The 19366-nt window shown below is 37.5% G+C and overlaps 1 protein-coding gene across 1 annotated transcript in view; it reads right to left on the bottom strand.

The window, feature by feature from the left end:
• The window catches only part of Dhc93AB (Dynein heavy chain at 93AB), a 1274973-nt gene that overhangs the window by 1148038 nt on the left and 107569 nt on the right, over window positions 1-19366 (bottom strand). The window contains exon 7 of the mRNA XM_090403805.1: window positions 16388-16618. Within this exon, the coding sequence (XP_090259931.1) occupies window positions 16388-16618 (231 nt within the window). The remainder of the gene's footprint in view (window positions 1-16387; window positions 16619-19366) is intronic.

Here is a 19366-nt window from a genome sequence, read left to right as displayed (position 1 = left end):
ATCCTGATCAGGGCAGAATCATGAGGAAGTTAAGTGTAGAGGACATTGGAGAGGATGCTTAATTGTGAGTGAGCATGAGGTATTTGAGGAAATAAATAACATTGATGTCAATAAAGTGATAGGATTTGATGAAATATCACTACACATCTTAAGAGAATGTTCCAGGGAATTGGTAGTAGCATTGGCATGCTTGTTTAATAACAGCACAGGTTTCAAAGGAGTGAAAAGAAAGTAAGACTGTTGCAGTGGATAAAGGTGGTGATAAGGATGTGGCTTCAAATTATAGGCCAAGGCATATACAGGGTGTTCGGGATAAATTTGACAGTTTCGTAAGGAAAAAGAAAATCTTCTTTGTATCTATTAAATTTAATGAATTGACAAAAAAACATTACAGGCAGAGTTAATTACAATACTATCAACAAGATTTACTCAAAATAACCACCATTAGCATCGATCACAGCTTCAATTCTGCTTCGGAACCTCGAACAAGCTGATGCTACAGTCTCCCTGGGAAGGGCCGCAAAAACTGTTTTAATTTTATCCATTAACTGGGCTTTTGTATTACTGGAAGTGCGATTGGTGTCTTTTTCAACTGCGCCCCATACAAAATAATCCATGGGGTTAAGGTCTGGGGAGTTTGGAGGCCAAACATTTGGACTGGTGAAGTCGTAGAAATTTTCAGACAACCATTTTTGACTTTTCCCAGAGGTGTGGCACGGGGCCGAATCCTGCTGCCATACATACGGCCTACCATTGGCTACCCTTGTTATCCAGGGCTTGACTACAGTTAGCAACTCCACGAACAAAGCCCGAATTCCAATGCCAGGGTTCTTCAACACCTGTTCCTGCAGATTTGCGAGGAATTCTGCTGTACAAACGCAATCAGATCGTCTGCTAGGGATCTTTCTTCTTGCTACATCCTCGTAGTCACCATTGCGAGTCTCTAGTTCATGCCTGATTGTTTTTACTGTATTCAGGGAGCATTGGGCAGCAGTCGTAATATCCTTATTTTGATGGCGGGCACGAATCATCATGATACAAGTTATTCTCTTCCATGATTCAGGTGGGTTCCAGCTATCCATCCTTTCTGACATCTTGTATGTGAATGAAGAAGGGTCCAAACTTTTAAATGAAGAGAAGTGTGTGTTAATACATGTAACTTACGGAAAAATATAATTAATTATAAATATGTCAAATTTATCCCGAACACCCTGTATCTGGAGTTGTGGTGAAGGTACTAGAGAGACTGGTGATAATCAGGATACAAATTTGGGTTGAAAACAGCAGTGTTCTTTGTGGTTATCAGCATGGTTTTATTAAGGGCAGATTATGTTTTACTAACTTACTTATGTTCTACAAGAAGGTGACAAATACCTTGGACAGGGGAGATGCATATACAGTGGTGAATTTAGATTTTGCGAAAGCTTTTGATAGGCTCCCACATGACAAACTATTAAATAAATTGAAACAGATGGGATTGGATAACAGGCTTCTGAATTCAATCAGTGACTGTCAGAAGGGTATCAGAAAGTCGTAGTATATGGGAGGTGTGGTAACCCATAAGAGGAAGGTCACTAGTGGTATACTGGAGGGGTAAATTTTGGGACCATTGTTGTTCAATTTGTATATTAATAATGTTGGGATGTGTTTAACTAGTGATATGCAGCTGTTTGCAGACAATGCAAAATTGGAGAGGGCAATGCAGGGCCAAGCAGATGTTATAGTCTTGCAGGAGGACTTGAATAGGTTGTATGAATGGGCAGGTAAATGGAACTGTCAGTTCAATGTTGCAAAGTGTAAGGTTTGGAAATTTGGTATGCAACAATAAAATGCAGAGTATACACTTGGTGTAGAAACTTTAAAGGAAGTAGAGGAAATGAGAGATCTGGGAGTGGTGGTGGACAAGGTCCTGAAATTCAGGAGCCACATTGCACATGTTATGAAGACACTACATCGGATAATGGCAATGATGCAGAGAACCCTGACATGCAGAAATAAAGAGATTTTAATTCTTCTTCTTCTACAGCTTCTCCCACTTAAGTGGGGTCACTGTTTGTTATGAGTCTCCTCCACACCTTCCTGTCTTGGGCTGTCACCACATCCAAGTTCTTCATCTTCAAGTCCTCTTCTACCAGCTCTCTCCATCTCTTCTTTGGCCGCCCACGCTTCCGCCTTCCTTGCACATCCATCTGCATGACCCTTCTTCCCACATATTCGTCCTCCCTCCTCATCACATGACCAAACCATCTCAACTTTGCCTCCTGTATTTTCGCTCCTAAGTTCATAACTTTCACTGTTCCCCTGACATAGTCATTTCTCAGATGATCCTTTCTGGTCACACCGCACATCCACCTAAGCATTCTCATCTCTGCTACTTCCATCCTGCTGATGTTATTTTTCCTCAGGGCCACAGTTTCTATAGCATATGTCATAGCTGGCCTCACTACTGTCCTATAAATTTTGCCTTTCAGATTGATCGGCACCCTCTTATCGCATAACACTCCAGCCATCTCCCTCCAGTTCCTCCAACCCACTTGTATCCTGCATCCCACTTCCTTCTCAGCTCCTCCATCTTCTTCCACTGTTGAATCTAAGTATCTAAAGTCTCTCACCTTCCTGATGACATTTCCTTCCAGCTCCAGATCTGTCTCCTGGCCACCGCCCACTGCGCAACACATATACTCTGTCTTACTTCTGCTCAGTCTCATACCTCTCTCTTCCAGTACTTTTCTCCATCTTTCCAGTTTAGTTTCCGCTTCTTCTCTTGAATCTACACACAGCAAGATGTCATCTGCATATAACATTGTCCAAGGTGCATCGTCTCTCACCTCCTCTGTTACCACCTCCATCACAATATTAAACAGAAACAGACTTAATGCTGACCCTTGATGTAAGCCAACTGTTACTTGAAAACTTTCTGTCTGTCCCAAACAGGTCCGAACACTTGTCTTCACATTTCTGTACATTTCCCGCACCAACCTGACATATTTCTCCGGCACCTTCTTCTCCCTCAGACACCTCCAGACTTCTTGCCTTGGCACTCTATCGTATGCTTTCTCCAGATCAATAAATACCAGATGTAGCTCCCTTTGTTTCTCTCGATATTTTTCCATCATCTGTCGTAACCCAAAGATAGCATCTGTTGTTGATCTACCAGGCATGAAGCCAAATTGTTCCTTTGCAATCTCCACCTCCTCCCTCAATCTACCATCAAGAACCCTTTCTAGGATCTTCATTGTGTGGGACATCAACTTTATTCCTCTGTAATTTTTACAAATAAAGAGATTTTAATGCCATTGTATAAGGCATTGATCAGGTCTCATATGGATTATTGTGCACAGATTTGGTCACCGTGTTTTCATGGCGACGAGGATATGTTGGAAAGCAACACAAAGAAGATTCACAAAGATTGTCAGTGGTCTTTGGAATGTGGAGTACGAGGACAGATTGAGAGAATGTAAATTGCAAAGCCTCCTGAATAGGAGGAAGGGGGGGGGGGGGTATGATTTAGACATATAAGCTAGTCAGGGGTTGTTATCAGGTTGACATGGAAGAGATTTTTCATTAAATGGGAGAGGGAGTAGAACAAGTGGCCATTGCTAGAAACTGTATAAAGCGGGTGTGAGCAGCAGAGGAGTGAAGAGCACGTTCTTTGCATGGAGAGTGGTTGGTGTGTGGAATGCATTCCCTGAGTGTGTTGTGAATGGAGATACATTAAATCATTTTAAGACATGGTTGAATGAGAATTGTGTGCAGTATAGTGTACCTCCCATGATGAGTCTTTGATTTCATGGAGATCGGATGTTAATAATAATAATAATAATAATATTTCTATATGTCTGGTAATCATGTGCTGTTTAGATCTCCAACTGGCTTTTCACTGTGCCAATTAGCTTCTCTAATGCTCAAAAAATTCCTACTTCTTCCTCAGTAGAACCTTCTGTGGTACCATAAGCACAAATAAACCTCATTGGGCCAGTTCCCATTCTGATATCTGCCGAAATCACTCTACTTGATACAGCCTGCCAATCAATAAAATTATCCTCATAGTTAGCGTTGAATATTATAGCTATTCCTTCTTTTCCCTGATTGCTATTGCCTGAATATAACATTCTTTATTTGTTGCTTAGAAAGATCTTACCTGTTTTAGTCTTCTTTCTTTCAGCCATGTCTGTTATATCAATCTGATACTATCCAATTGTTCTGCTGGTTCCATTTCTTTTTTTTATTGATGCTCCATACAATGATAGGCTTGGTTGGCCGAGTGGTTAGCGTATCCGCTATCCAACCAAACGGCTGTGGATTTGAATCCTGCTGTGGGCATGTTTGTGACCATCTGTGAAAATACTAGTGGTGGTGGGCAGTAGATGGAGTTAGTGTAGATGATGCAATTCACTGTAGTTGGTGAGAGTGGTAGAGACAGAGAGTAGGTGCCCTCCCTCGATGAGTATTTAGATTTCCTGGAGGTGTCACATAATAATAACAATAAATCTTGAACTCTGTATTGATAAGTTGGGATGTGTTCTGGGCTTTATTCCAGTAGCTGAATTTGCACTGTTTGCCCAACGAAAGCAATGCTGGATAGTCTTGTTTAACCTGCCAATGCCACATCCAACAACCAACATCAAATTTCATCATGTTATACCATCATTTTGCATTAGGGTTTAAGCTACTAAAAATACAATATGGTCAGCTAAATCCCAAATTGCCATCCATCCTCATTTGTTCAGTATCCAAGTAGATACCCAACAGAGTGCCCCATGAGAATGTGTAGATTAGACATTAGGTCAAAAGCGCACGTTGGTTCTCGGAATTCCTTTAAAGGTTATGTGAGATCTGCTCCCAGTTATACAGCTTTGACCTTAAGCACCCTGTAAAGCCAATCCTATAGTATCAAAATCTAACTGACTGTTTCTTCATCATTATATGTACAACATTGTCATGACTATTGCAACTATCTTGACTACTGCTATCTTTTGATGTTCAGACAAAAAAGACTTTTATCACAGTATGATCAAGTAAAACAAATTCTTATTTAATTTACCCTTATTGAGAACTACTATTGCTGTTTGGGAGTTATGCCGAAACATCTAAAGTTATGAGGCCCATGTATTATGTCTATAAATTATGTGTCTTGTTCTGGTTGGTTTGCTTGTTTTGCAGGATGAAAAACAGGAAGGAAAAACCCTTCCATCTCTTATGAGACAGGCTAACTTTCTTATGGATAAAAAGCCCTAATAAAGGCTCTTCACATCCTAGATAGAATTCAAACCAAGTCATTCCAAGCAAAGAGTATCATCATTACCAACTGAAATGGTTTCTGCAGGCATCTATAAAAACTTTCTCGTTAGCATATCTGCTCTCCAGCCAAAAGGCTGCAGGTTCGATTCCCGACGTGGGCATGGATGTTGTGACTGTCTGTGGAAATACTAGTGGTGGTGGTGGTCAGCAGTAGATAGCATTGGTGTAGATGATGAAAGTAGTTCTAGTTGGTGGATTGGTGGAGACTGAGAGTTGTAGAGTAGGTGCCCTCCCTTGATGAGTCTTTGTACTCCCTGGAGGTGTTATGTAATAATAATAATAATAATAATAATAATAAAATCACTCAGTAATACTTATAGAAATTTCATCTACACTGTTCAGAAAAAAGTTTAACAAGTAATTTTTCTACACTTCTAATACATACTATGTGACAAATTAAAATGCTGGGTCTTTTTTTTTTTTTAATGAATAATGTTTGTGAATCATTTTCACTACTGTTCTTTCTTTTCATGCCATTAATTTGAGAATGATGATGAAGTCCACTTTTATTAGTAACATCTGACCTCCATGGAGTCATTCTGGAAGAATATTCCAGAAGAAGAACGTTGTAAGTGGTGTGCCATATTTTAGGGTCAATGCTGTTTAACCTGTATGTTAATGATATCGGGGAAGAATTGAATGGAAAATTCAGTTGTTTGCAGATGATGTGAAGTTCGGAAAAACTATGAGAAGTAAAGTAGATGTTGTGGCCTTACACAACATCTGCTTCAAGTGTTGAGAACAATTGAACAGACTGAGTGAATAGGCACAGGAGTGAGAAGCCCGTTCAATGCTGCAAAGTGTAAGCTATAAAATTTTGAAAGATAGGATGTCGTATGTGTGTATGGGGGGGGGGACATATTTTCATTTACTTTCTCTCACACTTATTTATGCATTTTAAATTGAGCTATTTAACTATTAAATCCTTAGGAGATGTTTAAGGGTCAAGGTTGTATAGAAGACAAGGAGTAGACCTCCATATGGTCTTTTGGGGAATGTGAAGAACTGAATGAAGATGACAAATGAAATTTGAAAATAGACAGCAGAATTAGCAAAGCTGGTGTAGTAGGAAGTCAAATGAATAAATTTGTATAGAATAAGAGAGAAATTAGTGAAAACACTAAATTAGCTGTATACAACACAGAGTTCAAATCAATTTTAACTTATGGATCTAAGACCGAGTTAAAAATAAAAGTCTTGATCAAAGACTGGAGACTACAGATGTGAGAGCCCTGAGAAAGATGAGAACTGAACATATGGTATCAATGAAAGTACCATATAAAAAATGAGTGTATTAGAAAAGAGCTTGACATTGTTAGCATTCAGGAATGTGTTAGCAGAGCTAATCTCAGGTGGTTCTTTGCCAGTGTTCATCCTGGCAAAGAACACTTTGCCAGGATGGCATGAAAAAGATTCTGAGGAAGTCCATGATATAGGCAGATAGACACAGGAGAAAGTGCCTTAAAAAACAGAAATATAAGATCTGATAATATCGGAATGTTGACAGATAGCAGGCAAATTAAATCCATTACTTGAAAGTGAGGATCCTGAGATAGGAGAAGAACTGCTCCATAGTCTCAATGCTGCTCGTAGGGAAAAGTGGATTCAAATAACTGAAAACATAGATTTCAAACACTCTAGTGGAAAAGCCTGGCCTTACTTAAAAAGCTTGGTTCAAGCCCCTTTGTACCAAAGAAATCTTCTCTTGTTGATCCAAATCAGATAGCTACTCATATTGTTTCGCTTTCTAGAGCTTCCATAGATGAAGGACATACTAAAGAGGTAAAATGCAAACTAAAGGCTATGAAGTCTGTAACTCAAAAGAATCAACAATTCTCTTTGTCTTTTTCCCATAAGGAAATATCCTCGGCACTTCAAAATATCAAAATGGGGAAGGCTCTTGGATTTGACATTATTCATAATGTATTCCTGATGCACTGTGGACCTTATGCAAGATCATGGCTGGCTAAGTTCTAAGTTCTATCTAAGTTAACGATATACTTAAAAGTGGCTGCATTCCTAAAGAATTTAAAAGGACAAAAATCATTGATGTGCTAAAACCAGGTAAGCCAGCAGACAGAACTGAAAGCTATCGCACCATAGCCCTTTTAAGTGCAACCTACAAATTGTTGGAGAGACTAATATTGAACAGGATCAGTGATAAAATTTTGGAATGTGTTCCAATAGAACACGCATGGTTCAGAAGAGATCACAGCTGCACAGATCAAGTTCTCAGCTTAACAACCTACACTGAAGCAGGATTTCAAAGAGGCCTGAAGACTACTGCAGTCTTTATTGACTTAATAGCAGCTTACAATACTGTTTGGAGGGAGGGACTCATATATAAATTTCTTAAGGTCATCCCATGTAAAATATCGGGTCATCTCCTAAACAACTTACTGTGTGATCGATATTTCAGGGTAGTCACCGGAGGAAGCATCAGTAAACAGAGTGCTTAGGAATGGATTACCTCAGGGCTCTATGCTCGCACCACTGCTTTTTAGCCTTTACATTGCAGATATTCCTGAAACAGCCAGTAGGAAGTTTGCTTATGCAGATGATCTAGCTTTGGCGATCAGTGACAAGTCTTTTAAAAGAACTGAAGAAATATTGACAAATGATCTGTTGGTTTTATTGCAGTTCTATAAAAAATGGAGATTAACACCAATTTCTGGTAAAACCGAATATTCTTTTCGTTTAATCTGACACCTAAATATCTGGGAATAACTGTGGATAGAATTCTGACATATAAACAGCATATGATTAATATCGCTGCTAAAGTTCGCACCAGAAATAACATAGTTCAGAAGCTTTGTGGTACTATATGGGGCTCAAGTGCCACAACTCTGCGGTGCACTGCAATGGATCTAGTTTACAGTGCAGCAGAGTATGGTGCTCCTGTCTGGCTCAATAGTTACCATGTCAATAAACTAGATACTCAACTTAACTCCACTCTACAATTAACAACAGGTTGCATTAGGAGTACACCCTTAACAATGGCTCCCCACTTTGAGCCATATTGCTCCTCCGGAACTGCGATGACAGGAAACCTTGCTTCGTGAATATAAAAGAATTTTAAATAATCAAAATCTCCCAATACATGAATTTATTCCAGATGCTTTATCTAATAAACTAAAATCCAGAAGACCTACCATAAAAACCGTCCGTAATCTTAGCCAGAATGACAGTATGGTGAGTAGGTGGGATGTACTGTGGTCCCAAGCAGTATCACCTGAAGTTCGCAATCACATAAACATCTTCTAAAAACCATCTGGATTTGACCTGCCTAGGAATATATGGGCAATGGCTAACAGGATTCATACAGGCTATGGTGTATGTGGAGACTTACTTTCAAAGTGGGGTAAGATACCAAATCCCCACTGTCCCTGTGGAGCCGAGACCCAAACCATTTACCATATAGTACAGGAATGCGAGCTGACAGTATATTCAAGTGACTTTAAGGATATCTTTGACCTATCCCCCAGAGGCGATCAACTGGATCAAAAACCTAAATGTTAAAATATGACTAATCTTCTGTCTGATGCTTGTCATAAATTTCATATTTGTTTTTTTTATCATATATGTGTATCATATAAATACATTTTTTTTAATCACATATGTGTATCATATAAATAAATAAATTAATTAAATCCATTAACAGATCGAGTCTTCACACTCTTGTAACCAAAATAAAAATCTTTAATCTACAAAACATGCAAAAAATACAAGACATCAAATCAACTACTTATCTATGTGAATGCCAGTGTATTCTTCAATTCACAACAACAAAAACACTTACATGTGCATAACCTCCTTTCAATCACATAAACCAACAGTTATTATCTTAAATTGAAAAAACCCCTGGAATCTTAGTTTCTTGCCTGCTACAGAACTTTTATTCATTCTTGAGTTCATACAAGAGAACGACTGATACTAAAACTGCTCTCTATATGATAGCAATATAAATCAAATTCTTCTTGGATCCTAAAATCAAAGAACACTAAAAAAGCATATTTTTTCTTCATCAAGATACTTCTATAACCTTCACTTTCTATATGAAAGTAGTAGCAAGCTCCATTAAATAAACTACTAAAGATTATACTATTACTTCAGAATGAATTAACTTTCTATGTGAATGTCTCAATATTCTTCTTAACACCTTTATCAACAGTTTTGTCACTTCAGAACAACTTTGTCTTATATATGAAAGCATCTGAAGAAATAACTAAAACATGCCAACTGTGAGAAATCCCCTATCAAACTCCTCTTCTTCTTCTTCCTCAGCTTATCCCACTTAAGTAGAGTCACTGTTTTTAATGAATCTCCTCCACATATTCCTGTCTTGGGCTGTAACCACATATAAGTTCTTCATCTTCAGGTTCTCCTCCACCAGCTCCCTCCATCTCTTCTTTGGCTGTCCATGCTTTCTCCTTCCCTGCACATCGATCTGCATGGCCTTTCTTCCCACATACCCATCCTCCCTCCTCATCACATGACGAAACCATCTCGATCTTGCCTCCTGTATCTTCGCTCCTAAGTTCATAACTTTCACTGTTCCTCTTTCACATTCATTTCTCAAATAATCCTTTCTGTACAAAATAAATAACGGAAAAAACTCACATAGAAAGATTATTTAATAGTATAATTTTCGCCTGTGTGTCACAGACATCTTCAGTACATTAAGCTCAAAATTAAACACTAACTGACAATTCCAAAAAGCGCCCCACCTAAGTAGCTGGTGTAAGATAACTAAAAAAATCAATAACTTTCCTAAAAAAAAAAAAAAAAATTAATACAATAAAAAGTTAGGAAAGACTAGCTGATTTGTAAAGTACTATCTCCCATAAAGGGGATAGACATAAGCCGTCGGATCTGTTTAAGTTAGGAGAATGAAGTAGAGTTTCACATGTTTCTTTATAAAGGCGTTCCACGAGAAACTGACTTTTGTGAAGAACTCCAATTCTTTCTCCAATGAGCTCTGCATCTAGTGAAGATGGCATGTTCAGAAAGTCCAGACTTTTCAGGTTTAAAGTATTCAATATAAGATTGGTGTTCTTCTAGCCGAATAGAGGCAGATCTTCCCGTTTGTCCGAAATAAGATAATCCACAAGAGCACGGAATCTGGTAGACACCTGGATGATTAAGATGTGGAAGCTTGTAAATAGTACTTTACAAATCAGCTAATCTTTCCTAACTTTTTATTGTATTAATTTTTTTTTTTTTAAGGAAAGTTATTGACCTTTTTAGTTATCTTACACCAGCTACTTAGGTGGTGCTTTTTGGAATTGTCAGTTAGTGTTTAATTTTGAGCTTAATGTACTGAAGATGGCTGTGACACACAGGCTAAAATTATACTATTAAATAATCTTTCTACGTGAGTTTTTTCCATTATTTATTTTGTATCGATATGTCTACTCACGGTTTACCTCTTTTAAAACTTAATCCTTTCTGGTCACACCACACATCCACCTAAGCATTCTCATCTCTGCTACTTCCATCCTACTGATGCTATTTTTCTCAGGGCCACAGTTTCCATAGCTGTCTCTCCCTTTATTTTGACCAGCACCCTCTTATCACACAGCACTCCAATAATAATAATAATGCATTGGTCATAACATCAGAAGAGTTGATAATAACTGAGATGACATCTCTCCCACCAGAGTGAGCGACCATGTGGTTTTGACTTGGAAGATGAATAGACATGCGGGAGTATCAAAGAGACAGGAATGTATGTGGAATTATAAAGCAGGTAATTATAAGTCTTAGACATCAACTTGGGGAAGTTTCATGGAGGGAGGAATTGGAAGGCTGGGATATCATTACCACCTGGGAAATTGTGAAGGAATATTTGTTACCAGCAATATTAAGCTGTATTCCATGAGTGAAGAAGTGGACACGATTTAGTGTAAAGTGGATGACAAACAATATCAAACAAACAAGAACTGCAGTTGAAAGAGAGATTATGAAAGAGATATAAGAAGAGTGGTAGAGGGCAGATGCAGGCCAGGAGAGTGACTGGTATGGTGAGGAAGGCAAAACTGGAATATGAGAAGAGATTGGTGCTAAGATCCAAAGAAAATCCTAGGGAATTTTTTAGCTTTTTGTGGACAATAGGAGGAGAAATGATTGTGGAAGAATGACGTTGCGGGATAAAAATGGGAATAGAGTGCCTGATGCAGAGGACATAGTGGAATTATTCAATGAACACTTTATTGGAGTATTTCATCCTGGAAGAGTAAATTTTAATACAAGAGGGATAGGGCAGGTGTTCGGGGTTTCGAGGTGCAGGAGGAGAGAGTTCCAAATACCAAGTACTGTGGATGTCAGTAAAGCTGTGGGACTGGATGGTATTTCACCACGTGTTTTGAGAGAATGTGCTAAAGAACTGACAGCTCCGTTGACCTGGCTTTTCAATGAAAGTCTGGCTATGGGAAAGGTTCTCAGGGAATGGAAGGAAGGTAAGATAGTGCCATTGCTCTCATTTTAGAAATTATGGACTTTACAACAGTGTTATAAATAACTCTTTTAATATCCCAACGTTTCAATCTTCATATTAAGATCATTATCTTGAGCATATACAAAGTAAAGTCCATAATTTCTAAAATGAATGCTGATCACCATGTAACACTAAAAGAAAGGATAGTGCCATTGCATAAGGGCAGAAGCAAACTGGAATTGTCTAATTATAAGCCAGTTTGTGTGTCATCAGTGGTTGTTAAGATCTTGGAGAAATTATTAAGGAACCGTATACAGCATTGGGCAGATGAGGGTAATATTATCGGTGAGAGTCAACATGAATCTGAGAATGGGATACTCTTGTTTTAGTAATATGTTAGCCTTTTATAATAAAGTTACAAGAGCAGTAGATGAGGGAAAGACGTATACTGCCATTTTCTTGGATTTAGCAAAGGCATTTGATAGGGTGCCACATGATAAGCTGATATTTAAGTTGCAGCACATGGGTTTGGATGTCAGGTTGGTCAACTGGATTCAGGATTGGCTGTCCGATAGGTATCAGAGAGTTGTGTATGGTGGGGCTGTTTCAAGGAGGCAGAGGGTTACAAGTGGGGTCCCACAGGGCTCAGTAGTGGGACGTACATTTTTTAACCTTTATATCAGTGACATTATCAGTGGATTGCAGGGGGATATTCAGTTGTTTGGAGATGATGTGAAGCTGTGAAAGGTTATTAGTAATAGTGCAGATGTGGTAGCCTTGCAAGAGGATTTGCATAAGCTAGACAAATAGGCAAATGAATGAGCATATTGGTTTATTACAGCAAAATGTAAGGTCTTGAGGTTTGGGACACATCGATAGGACGCGCTATGCTCTATTGGAGAAGCCATACTGGAGGAAGTAGGGGAGACAAGAGATCTGAGTTTGATGTTTGATAGACACCTGAAATTTAGGGGACATATTGCAAAAGTGGTGAAGGTAACACAGAGGATTGATGCAACAATGAGAAGGACGTTGACCTGCAGAGATAAAAGAGTTATCATTCTGTTGTATAAGACCCTGATCAGACCACACTTAGACTATTGTTCTCAGATTTGGTCCCCAGGATCTGAAGGGGATAAATTAACTGTGGAAAGGGTACAAAGGCAGATAAGAAAGATGATTTCAGGACTGCTGTACAATGTTAGTTATGAGAATCAGCTAAGGGAATGTGGACTGCTGACTTTGGTGGATAGAAGAAGGAGAGGTGATATGATTGAGACTTTTAAACTGCTGAAAGATGATTACAGGGTTGACACTGGGGGTTTCTTTCGGTTGATTGAACAGCAGGAAGGAGTGATGACAAGGGGCCATCCCTGGAAGTTACGAAAGGAAACTGTGAGCAAGAGGATGAGGAGTGGTTTCTTTGCATGGAAGATAGCTGAACCATGGAATGCATTGCCTGATAGAGTGGTGAGAGCATGAACGGCCAATGAGTTTAAGGAGTGGTATGATAGACTTTGTGTTTACTAGGAGGGACCGCCCATGATGAATTTTTTGAATCCATGGAGGTCTGAATCATAATAATTATAATTGGCAGTGCTTCTGGCCAGGTTGTCTTGTAAGTCCCAAGGGAGTAGAGAGAGAGAGAGCAAAAGAATTACACTGCATAAAGAATATTCCAAGAAAGAAGTCGAAAATTTTAGACCAGCCAGTATCTCAGAAATGGTTTTTAAAGTATTAATATAATATGTTTTGATACATTTTTTTCCTTTGAAGAAATAGCACCAGTGCAGTAACCAAAAATCATAAAAGTGATGCTAATATTTTTTTTATGTGAATCTCACTAATGAAAGGTTGTAAAGCTATAGTATATTAGTAGTATGGGTGAAGTAAGGATTTATTTTATTTTTTGTATCTAGAAAAAAATAGAAAAAATAAAAAAAATGTAAATCAAAAATCTTAAAAGTGATATCATCTATTTTTTTTAGATATCATTCTCACCCATAAGTACTATAAACTTACAGAGCATTAGTACCAAGGATGGGCTAAGAATTTTTTTTTTTTTATTTCATTTATAAATGAGACAAAAAGTGATACAGTCAACTAATATGGAAATCTCATAGAGAATTCAGAAATAGTTTGTTATAATGGACAGTGTTCCAGTGAATTGCCTTTAGAGTTTGAGAATTCACTTACTATAACAAACAACTGAAATATTACCACTAAGCTCCATTGATATCATGCAATTTTAAAGAAAGATTAGATTCACTATAGCAAGCTATTCACTATAACAAACTATTTCTGCAGTTTCTATGAATTTCTTATAGCCAGAGTTGACTGTAGTTGTCTTTTTATTTGAGTAAAGCAAATTTTGGTTTGCTATTACAGAGAAGGATCACATCTGAAGAGGAATAATCTGCACAGACAAATAAACCTTATGAATACAAGAAAGACTATTATTATAGGTGATTTCAGTTACCTGGATATAGACTTGCAGGATAGAGAAAGCAGTTAAGATGAAGGTAAAAGTATTTATGGAGCACCTGAGAATCTGTCTATAAATGAGATGACTCTTATGCATCTAAATGATATGAGAGAGAGATCAAAAATCAAGAAGCCTTGACTTGAGAGTTGGAAATTTATGTGAGAGTCTTGATTAAGAAAGGCATATGTGGAACTTGTGTAAAACCAGTGCTTACTACAAATTGAAAAGGTAGCTTTAAGCACTACCTTGACATGAAAAACGGCATGGTATATGAACAAATAATGAATGGAAAGTAGTAAAAAGGGGCTTAGAATGAAGTTATACTACAATCCAGAGTTAAGAGAATAAATCTCATGGAAGTCAAACAGATGAATAAAGTTTAAAGCAAGAGTCACATAAAAAGAAAATGTTGCAGATCTAATATCATAAGGGTAGTAATGACCAGACTCAGGAACAGTATAAAATGAAAGTAAGTAAGTGGTAGTGAAGCAAAATCAGATTACAAAATGAAGTTAGCCAAGCAGGCCAAGGGAAATTCAAGATAATTCTTTTTATGTAGCAAGACAAAATGAAAAATAACTATAGAAAAACTTAATGAATGTGTATGATAGGAAAGTGCAGATGTCCTGGAAATAATTGAAATGTTAAAGGATTACTTTAACAAAGTGTACAATTAAGGCAGACCTTTCTGGATAACAAGGAGGAAACTTGAGGACAGAGGATAGAGTATGAGTTAGTCTTTACTACAGATATTATTATTATTCATGACACCTCCAAGGAGTCCAAAGACTCATCGCAGGAGGACACATATTAAAGCTACTGCAAGGGAATGATTCAAACACAGAAATAAGAATGGATGGGATAGTGGCAGAAGTGTGGGGGGAATATGTAAGACAGTCAACAATGTTTCTGAAGTGGTTGTTCAATGTGTCTCAGGGAATGATTCTTAATCATTGGAGGAGGACAAGATAATTCCCATATACAAAGGTGAAGCAAAGGCTAATGTAACCAATTACAAATCAGTTGGCTTCTCTGTAGTGGCCATGAAGGATCTACGATCCTCTACAGAGGACAACAGGAAGATGATTGTCAAAGGAAGGTCTTGCTTTAGCAACTTGCTCATTTTCTATAACAGAAGTAATAGCAGAGTTGGACAAGGGAATGGATGCACCACAACCAGATTTTGCCATAGCATTGACTGAATTCTGCATAGGAGATTGTAATACATACTCAGAATGATTAATATGCAAAACAGTCATATATTTTTGTAGTCAGTTTTCTGTCATATGGACAGAAAAATGTCTGACAAACAGGCATCAAAAGGTGATATATATATATATAGAAGTGCTGAGTCTAAGAGAAGGGTGACAAGTAACATACCACAGGGATCTTTACTTGATCCACTTATATATTAATGATATTGGGGATGGTCTGGAGTGGAAAATCCAATTACATGCTGATGAGGTTAGGCAGGATGATAAGGAGACATATTTGATAGAGAACCCTTGTAGAATGATTTAAAAAAAATTGATTCTATGAGTAAATTATAATGAGTATCATATTAATGGAAACATGTTGTAAGTAGTAAATGGAGTTTGAGACTTGGGGTGATAGTGGACAGAGGTAAAGTTTATGGCAACACTGCTAAGGAATTTTAAATGATCCTGCTGGATCCCACTGGATTGCAGAGAACACTAACTTGTGAGAATAAAGAAGTTATCCTCTCACTTTAAAAGAAAAGTCTTGATAATATCATATCTGAACTACAACGGTTGGACAATAGTTGCTATGAGGATGAAGAGACATTTGAAAAGAACTAGCAGCAGGTAACCAAAATGATGATACCTAGAAATGACCTGTGCATATGTAGAAAGGCATATGTGGTCTGAAAAGTTTGAGAAACAGAAGGAGAAAAGGAGATATGATAGCAATATACAAGTTGGGGGGGGGGGGGTATCACTGGAAGCTGAGGTAAGAAAGCAGCATATAAAGTTTTTGAAAGAAAGCGACTTATGACAGTCACATAAAATATAAGTGACAATAGAACTGGCAAAAAATTTAAATAAATGTAACATAAAATTATACAACTTTTCAAATACATTTAAGAAAAGATAATCTTGAACAAGTAAATGGATGCATGAGTTTAATCATATCTTTGCATTTACCTTAATAACATTCAGCCTCTGAATAAATCTATTCAATCTATCAAATACATGCTTATCAGGAAATTCCCACTGTTCATTTTTCATATTAGGGCAAAATTCTTCAATATTAATGCAATATCGGTCATATATCTTGAGGAATGTCTTTTGTACTTTCAGTGATATTTGCACTTTTTTATAATTTACATCAAGCTCATCTTGAAACAGAACATTGGAACCTAGATACTGATGACTCTGAAATAAATTAAGGAATTAGCTTTACATTACTTAATATTAACACACACACACACACACACACATATATATATATATATACACAGGTACACCACTGATTTTCCAGCAATGGATAGTCTGGCACTTTCTTAAGTCTGGACAAAATTACAAAAGTGCAGAAGTTACTAGAAATTCCTGTGACCACTTGACTAGCTCAATGGTCCACCCACAGATGTGATTCAATAATTTATCACATACTTGCTTAATTAATATGAGTGTGATTGCAGTGAAGAATGACTTCAAAGGTTTAACAAACATCATGGGATTTCTCTCATAAAGGTCACAGTAAAAATAAGAGGATGAAGAAAGACCCACAGAATTCAGACAAAATAAGGATAGAGTTACTGTCCTATTTTAAAGGGCATTATAATTTACTCTAAATACACTTGTGTGCAAATAAAAATGGGCTGGATTATCACCAAGTTTATGTTAAAATGGTTATTTTTTTTTTTTTTTTTTTTTTTTTTTTTTGTGCATGAAGCCTGAGCATATCCGTAAGTCTACCAAAAGTTTTCAAAAATTCTTCTCATTCTGGACAGTTGTCACTGTTCCGCTCACCCCTACAGCTGAGAAAAATGTCTATATATGAGAGTGGTCTGAAAAGATCTCGGCCTCAACTATAGATGACAACACTATCGGCAAGATTTTTCTAAGTTGGTATATCTGTCATAAGCATTCATGTGAAACTTCAAGTCATTCTATAAAGCAGTTTGTTTTATACATCTGTCTGAAGCAAAAGTGTTGTATTCCTGTATTCCTTGAAATGGATAAAATTGAGTGTCATGCAGTTATAAAATTCTTTGTAAAAGGTTTAATGGCAAAAGAAATTCATTCGAAGTTCATAAAAGTTTATGGGCACTCTTCTCTTCCATTTTTTGACAATTAAGAAATGGGCTGCCGAGTTTAAACATGGACACACCGGCCTTGAAGATGATCCATGTGAAGGACATCTAAAAAGTGTAACAATATCAGATATCACTGATCAAGTGCACAATATGGTATTGGATGACCAGCAAGTCAAAGTACATGAAATTGCTAAGACTATAGGCATTTCAAAAGAACATGTAGGATATATTTTGCATGAAGAATTACATGTGAAAAGCTTTGCTCAAGATGGGTGCCATGCTTGCTCACAGCAGATCAAAAACACACTCACATGAAAATCTCTGAACAGTGCTTGGAGCATTTTAACAAGAATAAAACTGATTTTGTGCATCAATTTATTACTATGGATGAGACTTGGAGTCACCATAACACACCAGAATCCAAACAGCAGTCAAAACAGTGGACAGAAGGCAGTGCCAAAGAAGACAAAGTCAGTTCCATCAGCAGGAAAGGTCATGGCATTGGTGTTTTGGGATGCTAAAGGCATTTTGTTTATTAATTATCTTGAATAGGGTAAAACAATAACCGGGAAATATTATTCCAATCTTTAAAACAGACTAGACAAAAAAAATTCATGAGAAAAGACCCAGTTTGCAGAAGAAAAAAAATCATCTTTCATCAGGACAATGCACTTGCCCACAAAGGTGTTTTGGCAATGGGAATATTAAGGGATCTGCACTATGAATTGTTGAGGTATCCATCCAATTCCCCAGATTTGGGGAATAGGGTGGATATTCCCTCTGACTTCTATCTCTTCCCAAAACTAAAACTCTTCCTCGCTGGTCAGCATTTTTCTTCGAATCAAGAGATGATTGCAGCTGTAGAGGGGTATTTTGCAGATCTTACTGAGAACCACTACAGGGATGGGATAATGATGCTGAAGCATTGCTGAAATAAATGTATTAGTCTTAAGGGAGATTATGTTGATTATCGTGAATAAAAATAATTTTGATATAAATTCGTTTTTTCTTTGTTAGGCCAAAAATCTTCTGTAGTCTATTTACCACCAAACTGTACCTCCCTTATCCAAGATCAAACAACATTATGCTCTGTGAAGGGTAAGTAATTTTCACTTTTCATGAAACTTCTGGTAGATGGTGTTGGCAAGTACCATCTACCAAAAGATGTTGGCAAGGTTGTAGACATTTATTGAAGAATTTACCATGAAAGAAGTGCTTTGGTTCATTGGTTGTGACTGGGGAAGGTTCCTGCATTAAAGTTCCTCCCAACATTAAAGAAATGCTAGCTTCAGTTGTGGCTCATCTCGACATATGATAATTCTCCTGATGAAAATGTTGGCAATGACTTTACAGGATGTATCAAAGGAAATATTGTTAACTAAATATTGAGAAAGAAGTTGTTCCTGAGTTAAATGAGTATGCAAAAAGTCATTAGGACCTGCTTTGGTATAGCAAGTAGGATTAATGAAGAAACATGGCAAGTGGATGAACATTGCAGAAGAAATACCAGTTGTTCATCACCATACTGCCTCTAAAATTATACATATTGTTCTAAATCCTGATGAAAACAATGAAACAATTGCATTGTATCATTTATATTAATATATTTAATTTAAATACTTAAATCACACTGAATTTATATTTAATACTAGGGGGCTCTGTCCCCCTGGCGCCTACAATGCCCAACCCCCTGAGTTCCAGATTGGTAGGCCAGTTTTCCTTGAATTTTGAAGACTCAAAAGGGGAGTCCCCCCCGACACATATGGTGCCCAACCCCCCGAGCTCCGGACTGATAGGCCGGTTCTCTTTGAATTAAGATGACTCGAATTTTGAAGACTCGAAAGGGGGGGGTTCCGTCCTTTCG

Source organism: Typopeltis vanoorti, chromosome 1, assembly GCF_054136105.1.
Source record: "Typopeltis vanoorti isolate ZY-2024b chromosome 1, IOZ_Tvanoo_1.0, whole genome shotgun sequence".
Lineage (NCBI taxonomy): Eukaryota > Metazoa > Arthropoda > Arachnida > Uropygi > Thelyphonidae > Typopeltis > Typopeltis vanoorti.
Note: the sequence above shows the minus strand (reverse complement) of the source record. Positions and strands in the feature narration are given on the sequence as shown.